This window comes from Mobula hypostoma, chromosome 1 (genome assembly GCF_963921235.1).
Source record: "Mobula hypostoma chromosome 1, sMobHyp1.1, whole genome shotgun sequence".
Classification (NCBI taxonomy): Eukaryota; Metazoa; Chordata; class Chondrichthyes; order Myliobatiformes; family Myliobatidae; genus Mobula; species Mobula hypostoma.
Window position 1 is genome coordinate 226,727,208 of NC_086097.1, and position 14,868 is coordinate 226,742,075.

Consider the following 14,868-nt stretch of genomic DNA (forward strand, 5'->3'; position numbering starts at 1 on the left):
CGTATATGAAATTTCCTTCAATCAAGCACAGTGGCAGGCCGACTCGTAAAAAAAAATTATAGCAATCAAAGAAATCTAGACACTCTCAGCAGTTGGCTTAAGTATAGTAAATGGGTTTTGGTAGAAATAAGGGTAAAATGATACAAACCGAAATAGCAGAAAATATTGGTTGCACAAAGAATTGGTTTGTATGGGCTGTCCTAATCCTTACAAATTTGTTGCATAAAGGGTACTTTGTGCATTATTGGATATATTTTGGATTCATATTTTTCTCTGTTTGGCATTTTAAATTATTTCCCATTTCGGTTAGTTCTCACAGTGCAAGAAATCTCCTTGTTGTTTGCAAATGTTCAGTGTTGCATAGAAATATAGAAACATACAGCCTACAGTATGGGCCCTTTGGCCCACATTGTTCTGCTAATCAATATACTTAGTCCACGATCAATCTAACTACACAGTGCTTGATTCTCCATTTGTCCGACATTCATGTGCCTACCTTAACTGTCATTGGTAAAGCCGCTACCACCATCACCATTCCAGGCACCCACCGTTCTCTTTGACATCTCCCCTAACTTCCCTCCACTCACCTTAAACAAACATCCTCTGCTATTGGCCGTTGTGACCCTGGGGGAAAAAGGTGCTGGCTATGTCCTCAGTCTGTGCTGTTCATAATATTATACACCTCTATCAAGTTGCTCCAAAGAGAAAACCCTAGCTTACTCAACCTTTTCTCATAAGAAAACTCTCTAATCCTGGCAGCATCCTGGTAAACCTCCTCTGCATCCTCTCTAAATCTTCCACATCCTTCCCCATGATGAAGCAACCAGAAGTGAACACAATAGTCAAAGTGTCATCCAACCAGAGTGTTATGGAGCTGCAATATTACCTCGTGGCTTTTGAACTCAATCCTTGACTAATGAAGGCCAGCACACCATGCGCCTTTTTAACTAGCCTATCAAATTACTCCCAGTAAGATGGTGGCGCTTTTGATCACAGCAGCTTCTACAGGATCAACCAAAGGGTGTTATTGTCCTTTTTGAACATAATTGTTATGATCACCAGACCCTGCTGAACTTACTGCATCAACAAGTTGCTTGTTTGTGGAGAAACGAAAGATCTGGACTTAGCATGGATCGTGCTGCTGCTTGAGTCAGAGAGGCGTCGGAGGAGTTGGTGCGCGAAGGTGGTGTGCAGTCCAACAGCAAATGATTGTCTTAGTCACTTTTCTTGTGATCGCATGACCCTGTTTGGACATTATTAATGTGGAATGCTGCAAGTCCAATTCACTGATTTATTGACGGACGGCATGGAAGCTGTGTGGTCTCGGTTGTAGTCAGTATTAGGCCTCAAGCCAAGGTGTCATCTGACTACAGCCACCCAGGAGAGAGGCGTTGGAGTCGGTGTGCTTCACCAGAGGCGGTGTGGCTCGGCACCCAAGCCGGGCTTGGTGCCTCCCTCCAGTGTTTGCTCAGCAGAAGACAAGCAGTATTGTGTTCAAGTGACATACACACAATGCTGGGGGAACCCAGCAGACCAGGCAGCATCTATGGAAAATAGTGAACAGTCGACTTTTCAGGCCAAGATGTGTTCAACTACAGGCTCCTACAGCATTCATTGGCTCAAGGTCTTGGACTATATATTTTCTTGTGTGACAATATTTTACTAATATCTTCTGTGTGCCTTGTGCTGTGTGTGACTGTTGGAACTGTGTTTTACACCTTGGCCCTGGGTTAACATTGTTTCAATTGGCTGTATTCAGGGGTATTCATGTATGGTTGAATGACAATTAAACTCGGACTTGAACAACTTGTGCAGCAACTTTGAAGGATCTATAGACTTGAACTCTCTATCCCTCCACACTGTGGTGAATCCTGTTGTTAAACTTCTACTCTGTCTTTATGTTCAATCCTCTGAGGTTAATCACTTCACACTTTTCTGGACTGAACTTCTTCTGTCAATTTTCTGCCCAACTCTGCATCCTGTCTATATTACAATAAAATCTGCAACACCTCTAACCTTTGTGTCATCTGCAAATTTACGAATCCACCCCGCTGCTTCCTCATCCAAATCACAGGAGTGCTGGAACAGATCCGTGTGCAGGACCACTATTCACCAGGAAGGGAATGCTCCATCCACTACCGCACTCCACCTTCTGCGGGCAAGCCATTTTCCAAATCCACGCAGCCAAGTTTCCCTGGAGCCCATGCCTCATGGCTTTCTGGATGAACCTACCAGGAGAAACCTTGTTGAACACTTTACTAAAATCCATGTACACCACATCCACCGCTCTACTTTTATCAATTTGTTTTACCACCACAAAAACCTATGCTGACTATCCGTTATAAAACCATGCTTCTCCAAATGCTGGTAAATTCTGTTTCTAAGAATCTTTCCCCATAGTTTTCCCACCGCTGACATATGACTTGCTGGTTTATAATTCCCAGGATTATCCTTATTACTTTTCCGGAGCAAAAGAACATCTGCATCCTCCAATCCTGTGACCAAGGAGGACACAAACATCATTGTCACTGCCCCAGCAGTCTCTTCCCTTGTTTCCTGTAGTAACCTGGCATATATTCCTTCCAGCCGCAGGGACTTAGCTATCAATATGCTTTTCAGAAGCTTTCTTAACCTCAACCTGCTCCAGGACCTCCTCTACCTCCTGAGCCTCCAAGCACCTGCTTTCCCCTTTATCCTTGAGCATTTCTGCCCTCACTCTACACGGTTGTGCAGAACACCTTGTCACACTGGTGTTCTGGAGTAATACTGCATATCAAAGTACTTGGCAAAGCCACAGTTGGTCTTTCATGGCAGGTAAATGTTTACAGTGGTGTTACTTGTATTGAGAAGAAAAAGGTGAAATCTGACATTTGTAGGATAGCAGAGAAGGAAACTGTGATAATTACTGATTACCCTGCCAAGAAGAGAGAAAAAAATCGAGACTTTTCATATGGATAACAAACTTAGAATTTGTTGCTCCAGAAATGAGGTAGGTTAGGATAGGAACATTTGGAAGAGGGCTCACAAATAATTTGAATTTCACTATATGATAAAAAATGTCAGAGACTGCATTAAAAAGAGTGTGGATTTATTAGCCCAGAAGAGCCTCCTGTATTCTCATATTTGTACTTAAGCAGAGCTGCATAGCACTCTAACACATTGTAAATTTCATTACGATTGTGAGGTGTACAAAACAGAGGTGTCAAGTTTCCCAACGAGGAATGTTTCAGAGCTTGCTTTTCAACAGAATTATTCCCTAGTCATTCAGCAACACTCGTCTAAATGTTGGAGAGTATTGCTTATTCAAGAATAGCTGGTGCAGTGGTCGAACCGAGAGGAGGGACAGAGCACCCAAGCGAGGAAACCTGGACTGGGTGATTGACAACATCATTTGCAGGAGAATATTCCCTGTGCTAGGAAGCCATGCAGATTCTTCCAGGCACTCATTCCAGGGCAATCTGTACAAGGAGCAATAGCTGATGTGGCCAGTCTTTAAATAATTGCACTTCTAGGGCAGCACAGCGTGGCGGTTAGCGAAATCACCTTACAGTGCCAGCTGTAAGATCAGGGTTCAATCCCCACCACTGTCTGTAAGGAGTTTGTACTTTCTCCCTGTGACCACCCATGTGGGTTTCCCCCAGTTGCTCGAGATTCCTCACAGATTTCACTGTATGTAGGGACAAATAAGGCTAATCTTTCTTTAATCCCTCTTACCTCTTTGTGACGTCTGCAGTAACACATTCCTTTGCCTGCTCTTGTGGGCCAATGTCTTGTCTTCCTGGGTGACCACCTGAATGAGCCATACAGCAAACTTTATTATATACACTAGATTTGTGCAGCAACCTGGAACGATCCTGATGCCAGGAATTTGAGAGTGAATGATTTTGAGGAGCTGAGAATAGTCCAAATATGCATAAACATTTGAGATTGTGGTATGATACAATTAACAGAGAAGTGCTCCCTACAAGACCAATGGCTCTCAGAAGAGTCCAGGAATGGCTTGTTTCCTCAGAACATCTAGGCTAGAGGTTCCGAACCTGGAGTCCACAAACCCTTTGTTTAATGGTATTGGTCCGTGGCATCAAAAGGGTTGGGAACCCCTGCTCTAGGTGGATAAGATGACCTTGTGCTTCCTTCTCTGTTTTCGTAGTTGCCTGTGATATCATCTTCTGGTCCACCTTAATGTCATCCAGCAAGAGCATGGCAAACCCCAAAGCGGGGTTAGTTGTGAAGGCAGAAATGTTGTTAAAGATGTCAGGAAGGTGGTTTTATAATGCAAGCAGAATTTAGGATAAGCACCGAGAATTGGTGCTGAGAATAAGCTGCAGAGAGCTGTGGAGCAGGTTGAAAAGGAATTCCGTTTGTGAGTTTGTCCTTTGAAGTAATGATTTATTGACATACATTGTGGAATAGGCCCTTCCAGCTGCGCTACCCAGCAATCCCCTGATTTAATCCTAGCCCAATCACAGGCCAACTTAAAAATGACCAATTAACCTACCAGCCAGTGTGTCTTTGGATTGTGGGAGGAAACTAGAGCATCCAGAGGAAACCTATGCAGTCCCTGGGAAGATGTACAAACACCTTACAGGCAGCAGCGGGAAATAAACCCGGATTGCCTGTACTGTATAGAGTTGTGCTAACCACAACACTACCGTGCTGCCCAAGGTGCCAGGAAAAATAGGGCTAATGAAATATGACCCCCCCCCCCCCGCCATCGAGCAAGAAAGATCTGTTCTTATTCAGACTAGTGAAGCTGAAAACCACACTGCACACTGCTGTTAGACTATAAGACATAGGTGTAGAATTAGGCCATTCAGCCCATGAGTCTGTTCTGCTATTCCATCATGACTGATCCCGGATCCTACTCAACCCCATACACCTGTCTTCTTGCCATATCCTTTGGTGCCCTGACCGATCAGGAAACTATCAACTTCCACCTTAAATATACCCATGGACTTGGCTTTCACCACACTCTGTGGCAGAGCATTCCACAGATTCACCACTCTATGGCTAAAAAAAACTCCTCCTTACCTCTGTTCTTAAAGGGCCCCTCTTAATTTTGAGGTTATGCCCTCCAGTTCTGGATACCCCCCCAACAGGATGCATCCTCTCCACAACCACCCTATCTAGTCCTTTCAACGTCAGTGGGTTTCATTGAGACCCCCCTGCATTCTTCTAAATTCCAGTGAGTACAGGCCCAAAGCTGCCAAATGCTCCTCAGATGTTAATCCCTTCACTCCCAGAATCATCCTCATGAACCACCTCTGGATTCTCTCCAATGGCAACACATCCTTCTGAGATATGGGGCCCAAATTTCTTGGTGATCACCTGGCGGAGGATCTCACCTGGTCCCTCAACACCAGCTCCATAGCAAAGAAAGCCCAGCAGCGTCTCTACTTTCTGTGAAGGCTGGGAAAAGTCCATCTCCCACCCCTCATCCTCACCACATTCTACAGAGGTTGTATTGAGAGCATCCTGAGCAACTGCATCACTGCCTGGTTCGGAAATTGCACCATCTCGGATCGCAAGACCCTGCAGCGAATAGTGAGGTCAGCTGAGAAGATCATCGAAGTCTCTCTTCCCGCCGTTACAGACATTTACATCACACGCTGCATCCGCAAAGCAAACAGCATTATGAAGGACCCCACACACCCCTCATACAAACTCTTCTCCCTCCTGCCATCTGGCAAAAGGCACCGAAGCATTCGGGCTCTCACGACCAGACTATGTAACAGTTTCTTCCCCCAAGTCGTCAGACTCCTCAATACCCAGAGCCTGGACTGACACCAACCTATTGCCCTCTACTGTGCCCAATGTCTTGTTTATTATTTATTGTAATGCCTGCACTGTTTTGTGCACTTTATGCAGTCCTGGGTAGGTCTGTAGTCTAGTGTAGTTTTGTGTTGTTTTACGTAGTTCAGTGTAGTTTTTGTATTGTTTCATGTAGTGCCATGGTCCTGAAAAACGTTGTCTCATTTTTACTGTGTACTGCACCAGCAGTTATGTTTGAAATGACAATAACAAGTGGCTTGACTTGACTAGAAAACTGTGAACAATACTCCAAGGGCAGCCTGCCTAGTGTCTTGTAAAGCCTCAGCATTATCTCCTTGCTTTTATATTCTATACCCGTTGAAATAAATGTCAACATTGCATTTGCCTTCTTTACCACAGACTCAACCTGTAAATTAACCTTCTGAGAGTCTTGCACAAAGTCTCCGGTTTCTTTACAGATAATAGTCCACATTATTGTTCCTTTTACCAAAGTATATTATCATACGTTTCCCAACACTGTATTCCATCTGCCACTTTTTTGCCCGTTCTTCAAATTTGTCTAAGTCTTGCCGCAATTGCATTGCTTCCTCAGCACTACCTACCTCCCAGCTATTTACGTATCATCCGTATCAACAAAGCAAAGTCTGCTTTGCCACAAAGCCATCAATTGCCCTATCTAAATGATTGACAAACAATGTGAAAAGTAACGCTCCCATTACTGTTGAGAAAGTTGTATGCCTGAAGAATGTTTTACTAGCACCAAGACATGTGGAAAGTTAGGGATCAAATTTTCATATGAGGTAGATTAGAAATGGGTGCAGTCTGGATTAAGTTTATCTAAACGGAGCAGCCCTGTTTTCCAGTGTAAAAGGAATTAATTTTTCGACCATCCAGCAGAAGTACATGAAGAACAGGTGGGTATTTTAATATATGGGCAATTACGTGGCATTAGTTCTGGGGTGAATTGCAACGTCGTCTATGACCCTGCCATCTCCAATATTCTGATTCTGTGACAGTTGTTTAAAAATAGCCATTGAAAGATAGAAGTTATAATAGACACATAGCCTCACCTCATCTTCAGTCTTGTATTGATTTTTAAGCAGTCACAGAGAATTACATGCATAAAATATATAGTACCGAGTTGTTTTCATACTCTTCTCCTAGTCTGGATGTATTCTTACATCAATTTGGTTGAATTGCTCTTAATCTTGCCTTTATGCTTCCCTCCAGGATTTGTTGTGGACACTAATCTGATAATCTAGCGCAATGGGAGTACTCTATTATTTGAAGAATTGTCCTTCAGCAGAATTATTACACCAAAGCCACAAATGCCTGCTCACGATGTTGAAATGGACTTTATATAGATCTCACGATACTAAGTAAAGCTCAGGGACGTATAGGTTGCAATCCACTCTACCAAAACCGAGCAACCTTCCATTTATCCCCTTGCAGTTTATGGGGCTTTGTCGTGTGCTGTGTGCCAGCAAAATAACAGCCACTCAATTCAAATAATTTATTTTCATCTAAAACAGGTTGGGACAATTCTCTGAGGCTAGGTAAGGCTTTCTTTGTGACATATCAATCAGTTTTCTTATGCAGTTTTAGTTCACAAGGATTGCGAGAGACGAAGTTGGTCCTCTGGAAGACCGGAATGGTAATCAATGTGTGGAGCCAAAATTGATGGGGGAGATCTTAAAAGATCTTTTTGCATCTGTATTTACTCAGGAGATGGACACAGGTTCTACAGAAGTGAGGCAACGTGGCATCAACTTCATGGACCATATACAGATTACAGAGGAGGAGGTGTTTGCTATCCTGAGGCAAATTAGGCAGGATAAATCCCCAGGGCCTGACAAGGTGTTCCCTTGGGTCCAGCGGAAGGCAAATGCAGAAATTGCCGGGGGCCTTGCAGAGATATTTAAATCAACCTTAGTGAAAGGTGAGGTACCAGAAGACTGGAGGATGGCCAATATTGTTCCACTGTATAAGAAAGGCTCTAAAAATAAACTGGGAAATTATTAATTATAAAAATTATATTCTTCACCCATTGAACATAGAATATAGAATAGTACAGCACAGTACAGGTCCTTTGGCCCACAATGTTGTGCCGACCCTCAAACCCTGCCTACCATTTAAGCCCCCACCTTAAATTCCTCCATATAGCTGTCTAGTAGTCTCTTAAACTTCACTAGTGTATCTGCCTCCACCACTGACTCAGGCAGTGCATTCCACGCACCAACCACTCTCTGAGTGAACAACCTTCCTCTAATATCCCCCTTGAACTTCCCACCCCTTACCTTAAAGCCATGTCCTCTTGTATTGAGCAGTGGTGCCCTGGGGAAGTGCTGGCTATCCACTCTATCTATTCCTCTTATTATCTTGTACACCTCTATCATGTCTCCTCTCATCCTCCTCCTCTCCAAAGAGTAAAGCCCTAGCTCCCTTAATCTCTGATCATAATGCATACTTTCTAAACCAGGCAGCATTCTGGTAAATCTCCTCTGTACCCTTTCCAATGCTTCCACATCCTTCTTATAGTGAGGTGACCAGAAATGGACACAGTACTCCAAGTGTGGCCTAACCAGAGTTTTATAGAGCTGCATCATTACATCGCAACTCTTAAACTCTATTCCTCGACTTATGAAAGCTAACACCCCATAAGCTTTCTTAACTACCCTATCCATCTGTGAGGCAACTTTCAGGGATCTGTGGACATGTACCCCGAGATCCCTCTGCTCCTCCACACTACCAAGTATCCTGCCACTTACTTTGTACTCTGCCTTGGAGTTTGTCCTTCCAAAGTGTACCACCTCACACTTCTCCGGGTTGAACTCCATCTGCCACTTCTCAGTCCACTTCTGCATCCTATCAATGTCTCTCTGCAATCTTTGACAATCCTCTACACTATCTACAACACCATCAACCTTTGTGTCGTCTGCAAACTTGCCAACCCACCCTTCTACCCCCACATCCAGGTCGTTAATAAAAATCACAAAAAGTAGAGGTCCCAGAACAGATCCTTGTGAGACACCACTAGTCACAATCCTCCAATCTGAATGTACTCCCTCCACCACAACCCTCTGCCTTCTGCAGGCAAGCCAATTCTGAATCCACCTGGCCAAACTTCCCTGGATCCCATGCCTTCTAACTTTCTGAATAAGCCTACCGTGTGGAACCTTGTCAAATGCCTTACAAAAATCCGTGTAGACACATCCACTGCACTACCCTCATCTATATGCCTGGTCACCTCCTCAAAGAACTCTATCAGGCTTGTTAGACAGGATCTACCCTTCACAAACCCATGCTGACTGTCCCTGATCAGACCATGATTCTCTAAATGCCTATAGATCCTATCTCTAAGAATCTTTTCCAACAGCTTTCCCACCACAGACATAAGGCTCACTGGTCTATAATTACCCGGACTATCCCTACTAACTTTTTTGAACAAGGGGACAACATTTGCCTCCCTCCAATCCTCTGGTACCATTCCCGTGGACAACGAGGACATAAAGATCATAGCCAGAGGCTCAGCAATCTCTTCTCTCACCTCGTGGAGCAGCCTGGGGAATATTCTGTCAGGCCCCGGGGACTTATCTGTCCTAATGTATTTTAACAACTCCAACACCTCCGCTCCCTTAATATCAACATGCTCCAGAACATCAACCTCACTCATATTGTCCTCACCATCATCAAGTTCCCTCTCATTGGTGAATACCGAAGAGAAGTATTCACTGAGGACCTCGCTCACTTCCACAGCCTCCAGGCACATCTTCCCACCTTTATCTCTAATCGGTCCTACCTTCACTCCTGTCATCCTTTTGTTCTTCACATAATTGAAGAATGCCTTGGGGTTTTCCTTTATCCTACTCACCAAGGCGTTCTCATGCCCCCTTCTTGCTCTTCTCAGCCCCTTCTTAAGCTCCTTTCTTGCTTCCCTATATTCCTCAATAGACCCATCTGATCCTTGCTTCCTAAACCTCATGTATGCTGCCTTCTTCCACCTGACTAGATTTTCCATCTCACTTGTCACCCATGGTTCCTTCACCCTACCGTTCTTTATCTTCCTCACCAGGACAAATTTATCCCTAACACCCTGCAAGAGATCTCTAAACATCGACCACATTTCCATAGTACATTTCCCTGCAAAAACATCATCCGAATTCACACCCACAAGTTCTAGCCTTATAGCCTCATAATTTGCCTTTCCTCAATTAAAAATTTTCCTGTCCTCTCTGATTCTATCCTTTTCCAAGATAATGCTAAAGGCCAGGGAGCGGTGGTCACTGTCCCCCAGATGCTCACCCACTGAGAGATCTGTGACCTGACCCGGTTCATTACCTAGTACTAGATCTAGTATGGCATTCCCCCTAGTCGGCCTGTCCACATACTGTGACAGGAATCCATCCTGGACACACTTAACAAACACTGCCCCATCTAAACCTTTGGAACTAATCAGGTGCCAATCAATATTAGGGAAGTTAAAGTCACCCATGATAACAACCCTGTTATTTTTGCACCTTTCCAAAATCTGCCTCCCAATCTGCTCCTCAGTTGAAACTGAGGCGCAGGAAGGAGGAGGGAGAATTAGAAGGACAACTGGCTACTGTTAAGTCCCTCATTATTTTTGCCTCATTAGCACTACGATAACCTAACATCACTGGGCAATCTTGGGTAGTGCATCTAAGAGGGGAAGTAGGCGGCAGGATTGCTCAGAAGGCCTGCCCAACACCCACTCTCCTCGGTAGTGCTTACATGGGGGATGAGATCAAAGAAGAAGTAGAAGAAATGGAGCCAGTGGTACAATCCAGCTTTCATCCATTTTCCACAATGACCTAATTTGAAGGAATTTCAGCCCCCTGTTTTATTTCAATAAACTTAGAACATATGTGCATTAGCTGTTCAAGGATAATGAATGCCAATCCTGTCTAAGGAGGATTATGTATCCTTTTCAAGTAAATGAAGCATATACCTTTCCATCATGTTTTACAACTTTAATCTTTGGGGTATGACTTAAAACTTGATCTTGTATTTTAAAGTAATTTCTGAATTACCTATAAAATTTAATAATTAGTAAAATATTAGTAGGCATAGGCCTTTAAATTAAATATAATTTATAAGACCATGCCAATGTTAATGTGTTTGCCTGTGCTTATAACAAACTGATATAGTGGGTTGAGCAGCATCTGTGGGGAAGAAAGGAATTGTCCAGGTTTCAGGTCCGGATCTTGCTGTGGGGTCCCATCCTGAAACATTGGCAATTCCTGCCCTCCACAGTTTGCTTTTCGCCCCATATTACAGCATCTGCTATTACTGTGTCTCCATATACTATATATAACATAATTTCAAACAGTTCATCTTTATGCAAAGAAATGTTTATTACAAGTCATTTTTCCCAAATGAACTTTACACTCTGTGGCCACTTTATCTCTGTAGATGTGAGTGCTTCTGGACTCACATCTCATTAAAGCAGCTCACCCTACTCTCGGGCACTGGTATAATTGTTGATTGGTTCAAGCTGACAGGAAAGGAGCAGTAACTCAAATCACCACACGTTACAACAGTGATGTGTAGAAGAGCATCTCTGAATGCACAGCACATCAGAATTTGAAGTGGGTTGGCTACAGTAGCAGAAGACCTCACTGGGTTCCACTCCTGTACCCAATTATGTGGCCACTGAGTGTGTTTTCTAATAAATTTATCTTCACATTCTTCATAAATCAAAATTCTAAGCAAAATAGTTTGTGCAGGGTGTAGTTCGTAGAATTAAGACATGATCCCTACATATATATTAAACCATATCAGAGAGAAAATTTGATGCTGCTGAATAACCATAAATAATTTCATTTTCTCTATAGTCCTTTTGCACATTTTAGCAGTAGAATTAGCAAAGATATTGGTGGTGCATGAGCTACTTCTGAAGCATTAAAGTATGATTTTATTAGATTACCTGTTTTGATTTTAACTAATGTAATCAATTTCAGCACAGAATAAGAACTGTAGCTCTTCAGTTACAAAGAGGAAATGACACAGCTAACATGGGTTTTAATTAAAAAGTTAGTAAGGCACATGATGCAGGTTCCCTGAAGCTCCAGAGCATAAGTGAAAATTGTTTTAAACTGGGTATTCCTATAACAAGGATAGAAGGTAGTTGTATTGAAAAAGGAAATACAAAACTACAGGCAAAAATGAAGATTAAGAAAAAAATAGAAATCTGAAATAAATATAGAAAACTCTCAGTAGATTAGCTAGCATTTATGAAGGAGGAAACTAGAGATATCATTTTGTGTTAATGACCTGATCTGAACATCATTCATTCATTATGTGCTGTGTCATATGACATGGGCAATCATGGTTCTGACCATGATTGTTCTTGGCAAATTTTTCAACAGAAGTCCTTTGCCATTGCCTTCTTCTGGGCAGTGCCTTCACAAGACGGGCGACCCCAGCCATTATCAATACTCTTCATCGATTGTCTGCCTGGCATCAGTGGTCACATAACCAAGACTTGTGATATATACCGGCTGGTCCTATTTTTTCACTGATCGGGTGGGGGTGGGGGGTAGGGGTGCTAAGCAGGTGCTACACTTTCTCCAAGGGTGATCTGCAGGAGTGGAGGGAAGGAGCGCCTTACACCTACTCTGGTAGAGGTGTACAGTATCTCCGCCCCGCCACCCTAGATCTAAACATTGAGGTGTAATTAATTGCTGTTTAGACTTGGAATCCTACAAAGGTAATAGAAGTATTAATGTCAATAACCAAAAACATGGGAACAGATACATTATCATGACGGCCGTAACAGAATTGTTGAAGGGAAATTGTGCTGCCAAACAAATTGGGTTGGATTTTTTGATATCATAACAGAGGAGTAGAACTGGTTTGGTTGACTTTGTGGTTCTAGGCTTTCAAAGGTTAGTTGACAAAGTGGAATTTATGAATTGTCATAATGAAATTCAAGCCAGTCGATTAAATGAGAAGCAGCAGCAATTGTGTATATAAGACAGAATACAGAGAGAAGTGGTGAACTGTTGGTTTCAGAGCAGTGTTCTTGAAAGGAGGTGGGAGACAAATTTAAGTCGATTGCTGCCGTTTCTTTGCACGGGCTTCACATAGCCTTTGGCGCTGAGACCAGATGCTACCGGGCAACTGCCTTTTGCTGACCGAGTGTCTGACAAGGCAGGATCATTTCCTTAAGTGGGTTTCCAAGAATCTTTACAAAAGGTTGACAGTAACTTGATGATCAGTTATGTGAGAACAAGTAAAACCATGGCAAGTAAAAGGTGGTTCTAACTCCTGGAACTCTCTACCCGACACCACTCCCTTTCACAGAATGCCTACAGTAGTTCAAGGCAGCAGCTCGCTACTACTTTTTCAAGGAAAATGAATATAGACCTTGTCCAGATCCCAAAACAAAGAATGAAAAATTGCTATGATTCCTGCTACAGTTGCAACAGTATTTCCAGAAGGCGAAAAGGGTCTCGGCCTGAAACGTCAACTGCGCCTCTTCCTATAGATGCTGCTTGGCCTGCTGCGTTCACCAGCAACTTTGATGTATGTTGCTTGAACTTCCAGCATCTGCAGAATTCCTGTTGTTTAAGCCTCTTAATGTTATGGCTTATGAATAAAAAGACCTCCTGGTCTTATGGGAACTGATTCTCACTCGAATATCATTGTCTTTCAACAGACATTTTTGAGTCCTCTAGTACCACAAAAGAGTGATATTTTACATCATAAACCTATTCTCCCAATGCTCCCCCAACCCATCCCTACACATCTGCATCCCACCTATAAAAGGTAGAAATTAATTTTCAAAATAAGCATTAAATGTGTAGGAGCAAATTCCATTCTGTTTGCCTATCTACATGCAACCCATACTAAGGGTAATAAAGGAGCTAAAATTAGTTCATTTATTCCAACTGTTATGACAAGATAAGATAAAACTTTATTTATCCCAAAGGAAATTATTGTTGCGAGGTTGCTCAGTCAGAATATATGCTTTAAATACAAAATATAAGCATTGAGGTATGCAAAAATACAAAATGTGCATTAAAAAGTAATAGTGCAAAATACAGATGTGCAATGAAACCATATTCTAATGTACTTAAGGAAGAGGAATTATAGTTGCTATTACTCTTATTCCGTCAAGTTATATAAGGTCCAAAAATACTTTTTTTGGTTAAGGTTTTACATAAAAGTTTAATAAATGGAATTTTCTTCATAATTTCTACTGGCAAAGCTCATTGCTTTCCCTTTGATAAAAAGAATGCATGGAATGAGATACAGGAAAATGTGCCATCCAGATGAAATGGCTTTTTTTTCTATAAATAAATACAACAGTTTTTTGTGTAATATCTTCATGTTGATATATTACATAGTCTCATGTCTTTTCAAAGGTGTCTCTTCCAGATGGAATGAACTCCACCAGCATATTGCCCTCAACTGGTTTGGACAAACTGCAAAGTTTCTTTAGCAATCCTGCAACAGCAGCTACAGAAGAATCATGTAAAGCATTGGGTAAGCATTGCAATGAAATGGATGCAAGCTTTCTGTATAGTATATGGCTTATGTGAGACCTGTGTAATAAATTACCCAGCTGGTAGAATGATGATTTGAATGCTAAATTAATTTGCTCTAACTGACTGATCCTTCAAATGTGCTTTAACAACTTATTTTACATGGGCAGAGATAGGCTCCGCTGCTGACGATTGCAACAAGGTGTGTGCAGATGCTCCCCATACGAGATAGCCTAATTTACCAAGGGACAAGAAGATAATCATGGGCCTGGATCAAAGACCACTTATATCTTCATATCATTCTACTGGGCAACTGATTTAAATGGTTGTATTTCGCAGAAGGTTCCTAATTTAAAGCAGGGGCTCTCTATATTGCAAATGACCTGCCTTATGCAAATCTGAATTTATGCAAATTCCTCTTCTTTTTTGAAGTATTTTTAAGCTAGCAATAATAATAATAAAATGTCCCATGGTATTCACTAAAGACTGGATGCAGTGCTTATTCCATCAGTTTAATTGTGGGTAGTGTTAGGTGATTGTTCAAAGAAACAAAAGAATTTAGCAGGTATGATGTGGGTTACTACAG

At 42.3% G+C, this 14,868-nt stretch overlaps 1 protein-coding gene across 5 annotated transcripts in view; it reads left to right on the forward strand.

Moving 5' to 3' along the window:
- The window catches only part of LOC134355452 (zinc finger homeobox protein 4-like), a 283,107-nt gene that overhangs the window by 246,592 nt on the left and 21,647 nt on the right, over positions 1-14,868 (forward strand). For all 5 annotated transcript variants that reach the window (XM_063065360.1, XM_063065385.1, XM_063065389.1 and 2 more), the window contains exon 8: positions 14,163-14,283. In XM_063065360.1, coding sequence (XP_062921430.1) covers positions 14,163-14,283 — 121 coding nt within the window. The remainder of the gene's footprint in view (positions 1-14,162; positions 14,284-14,868) is intronic.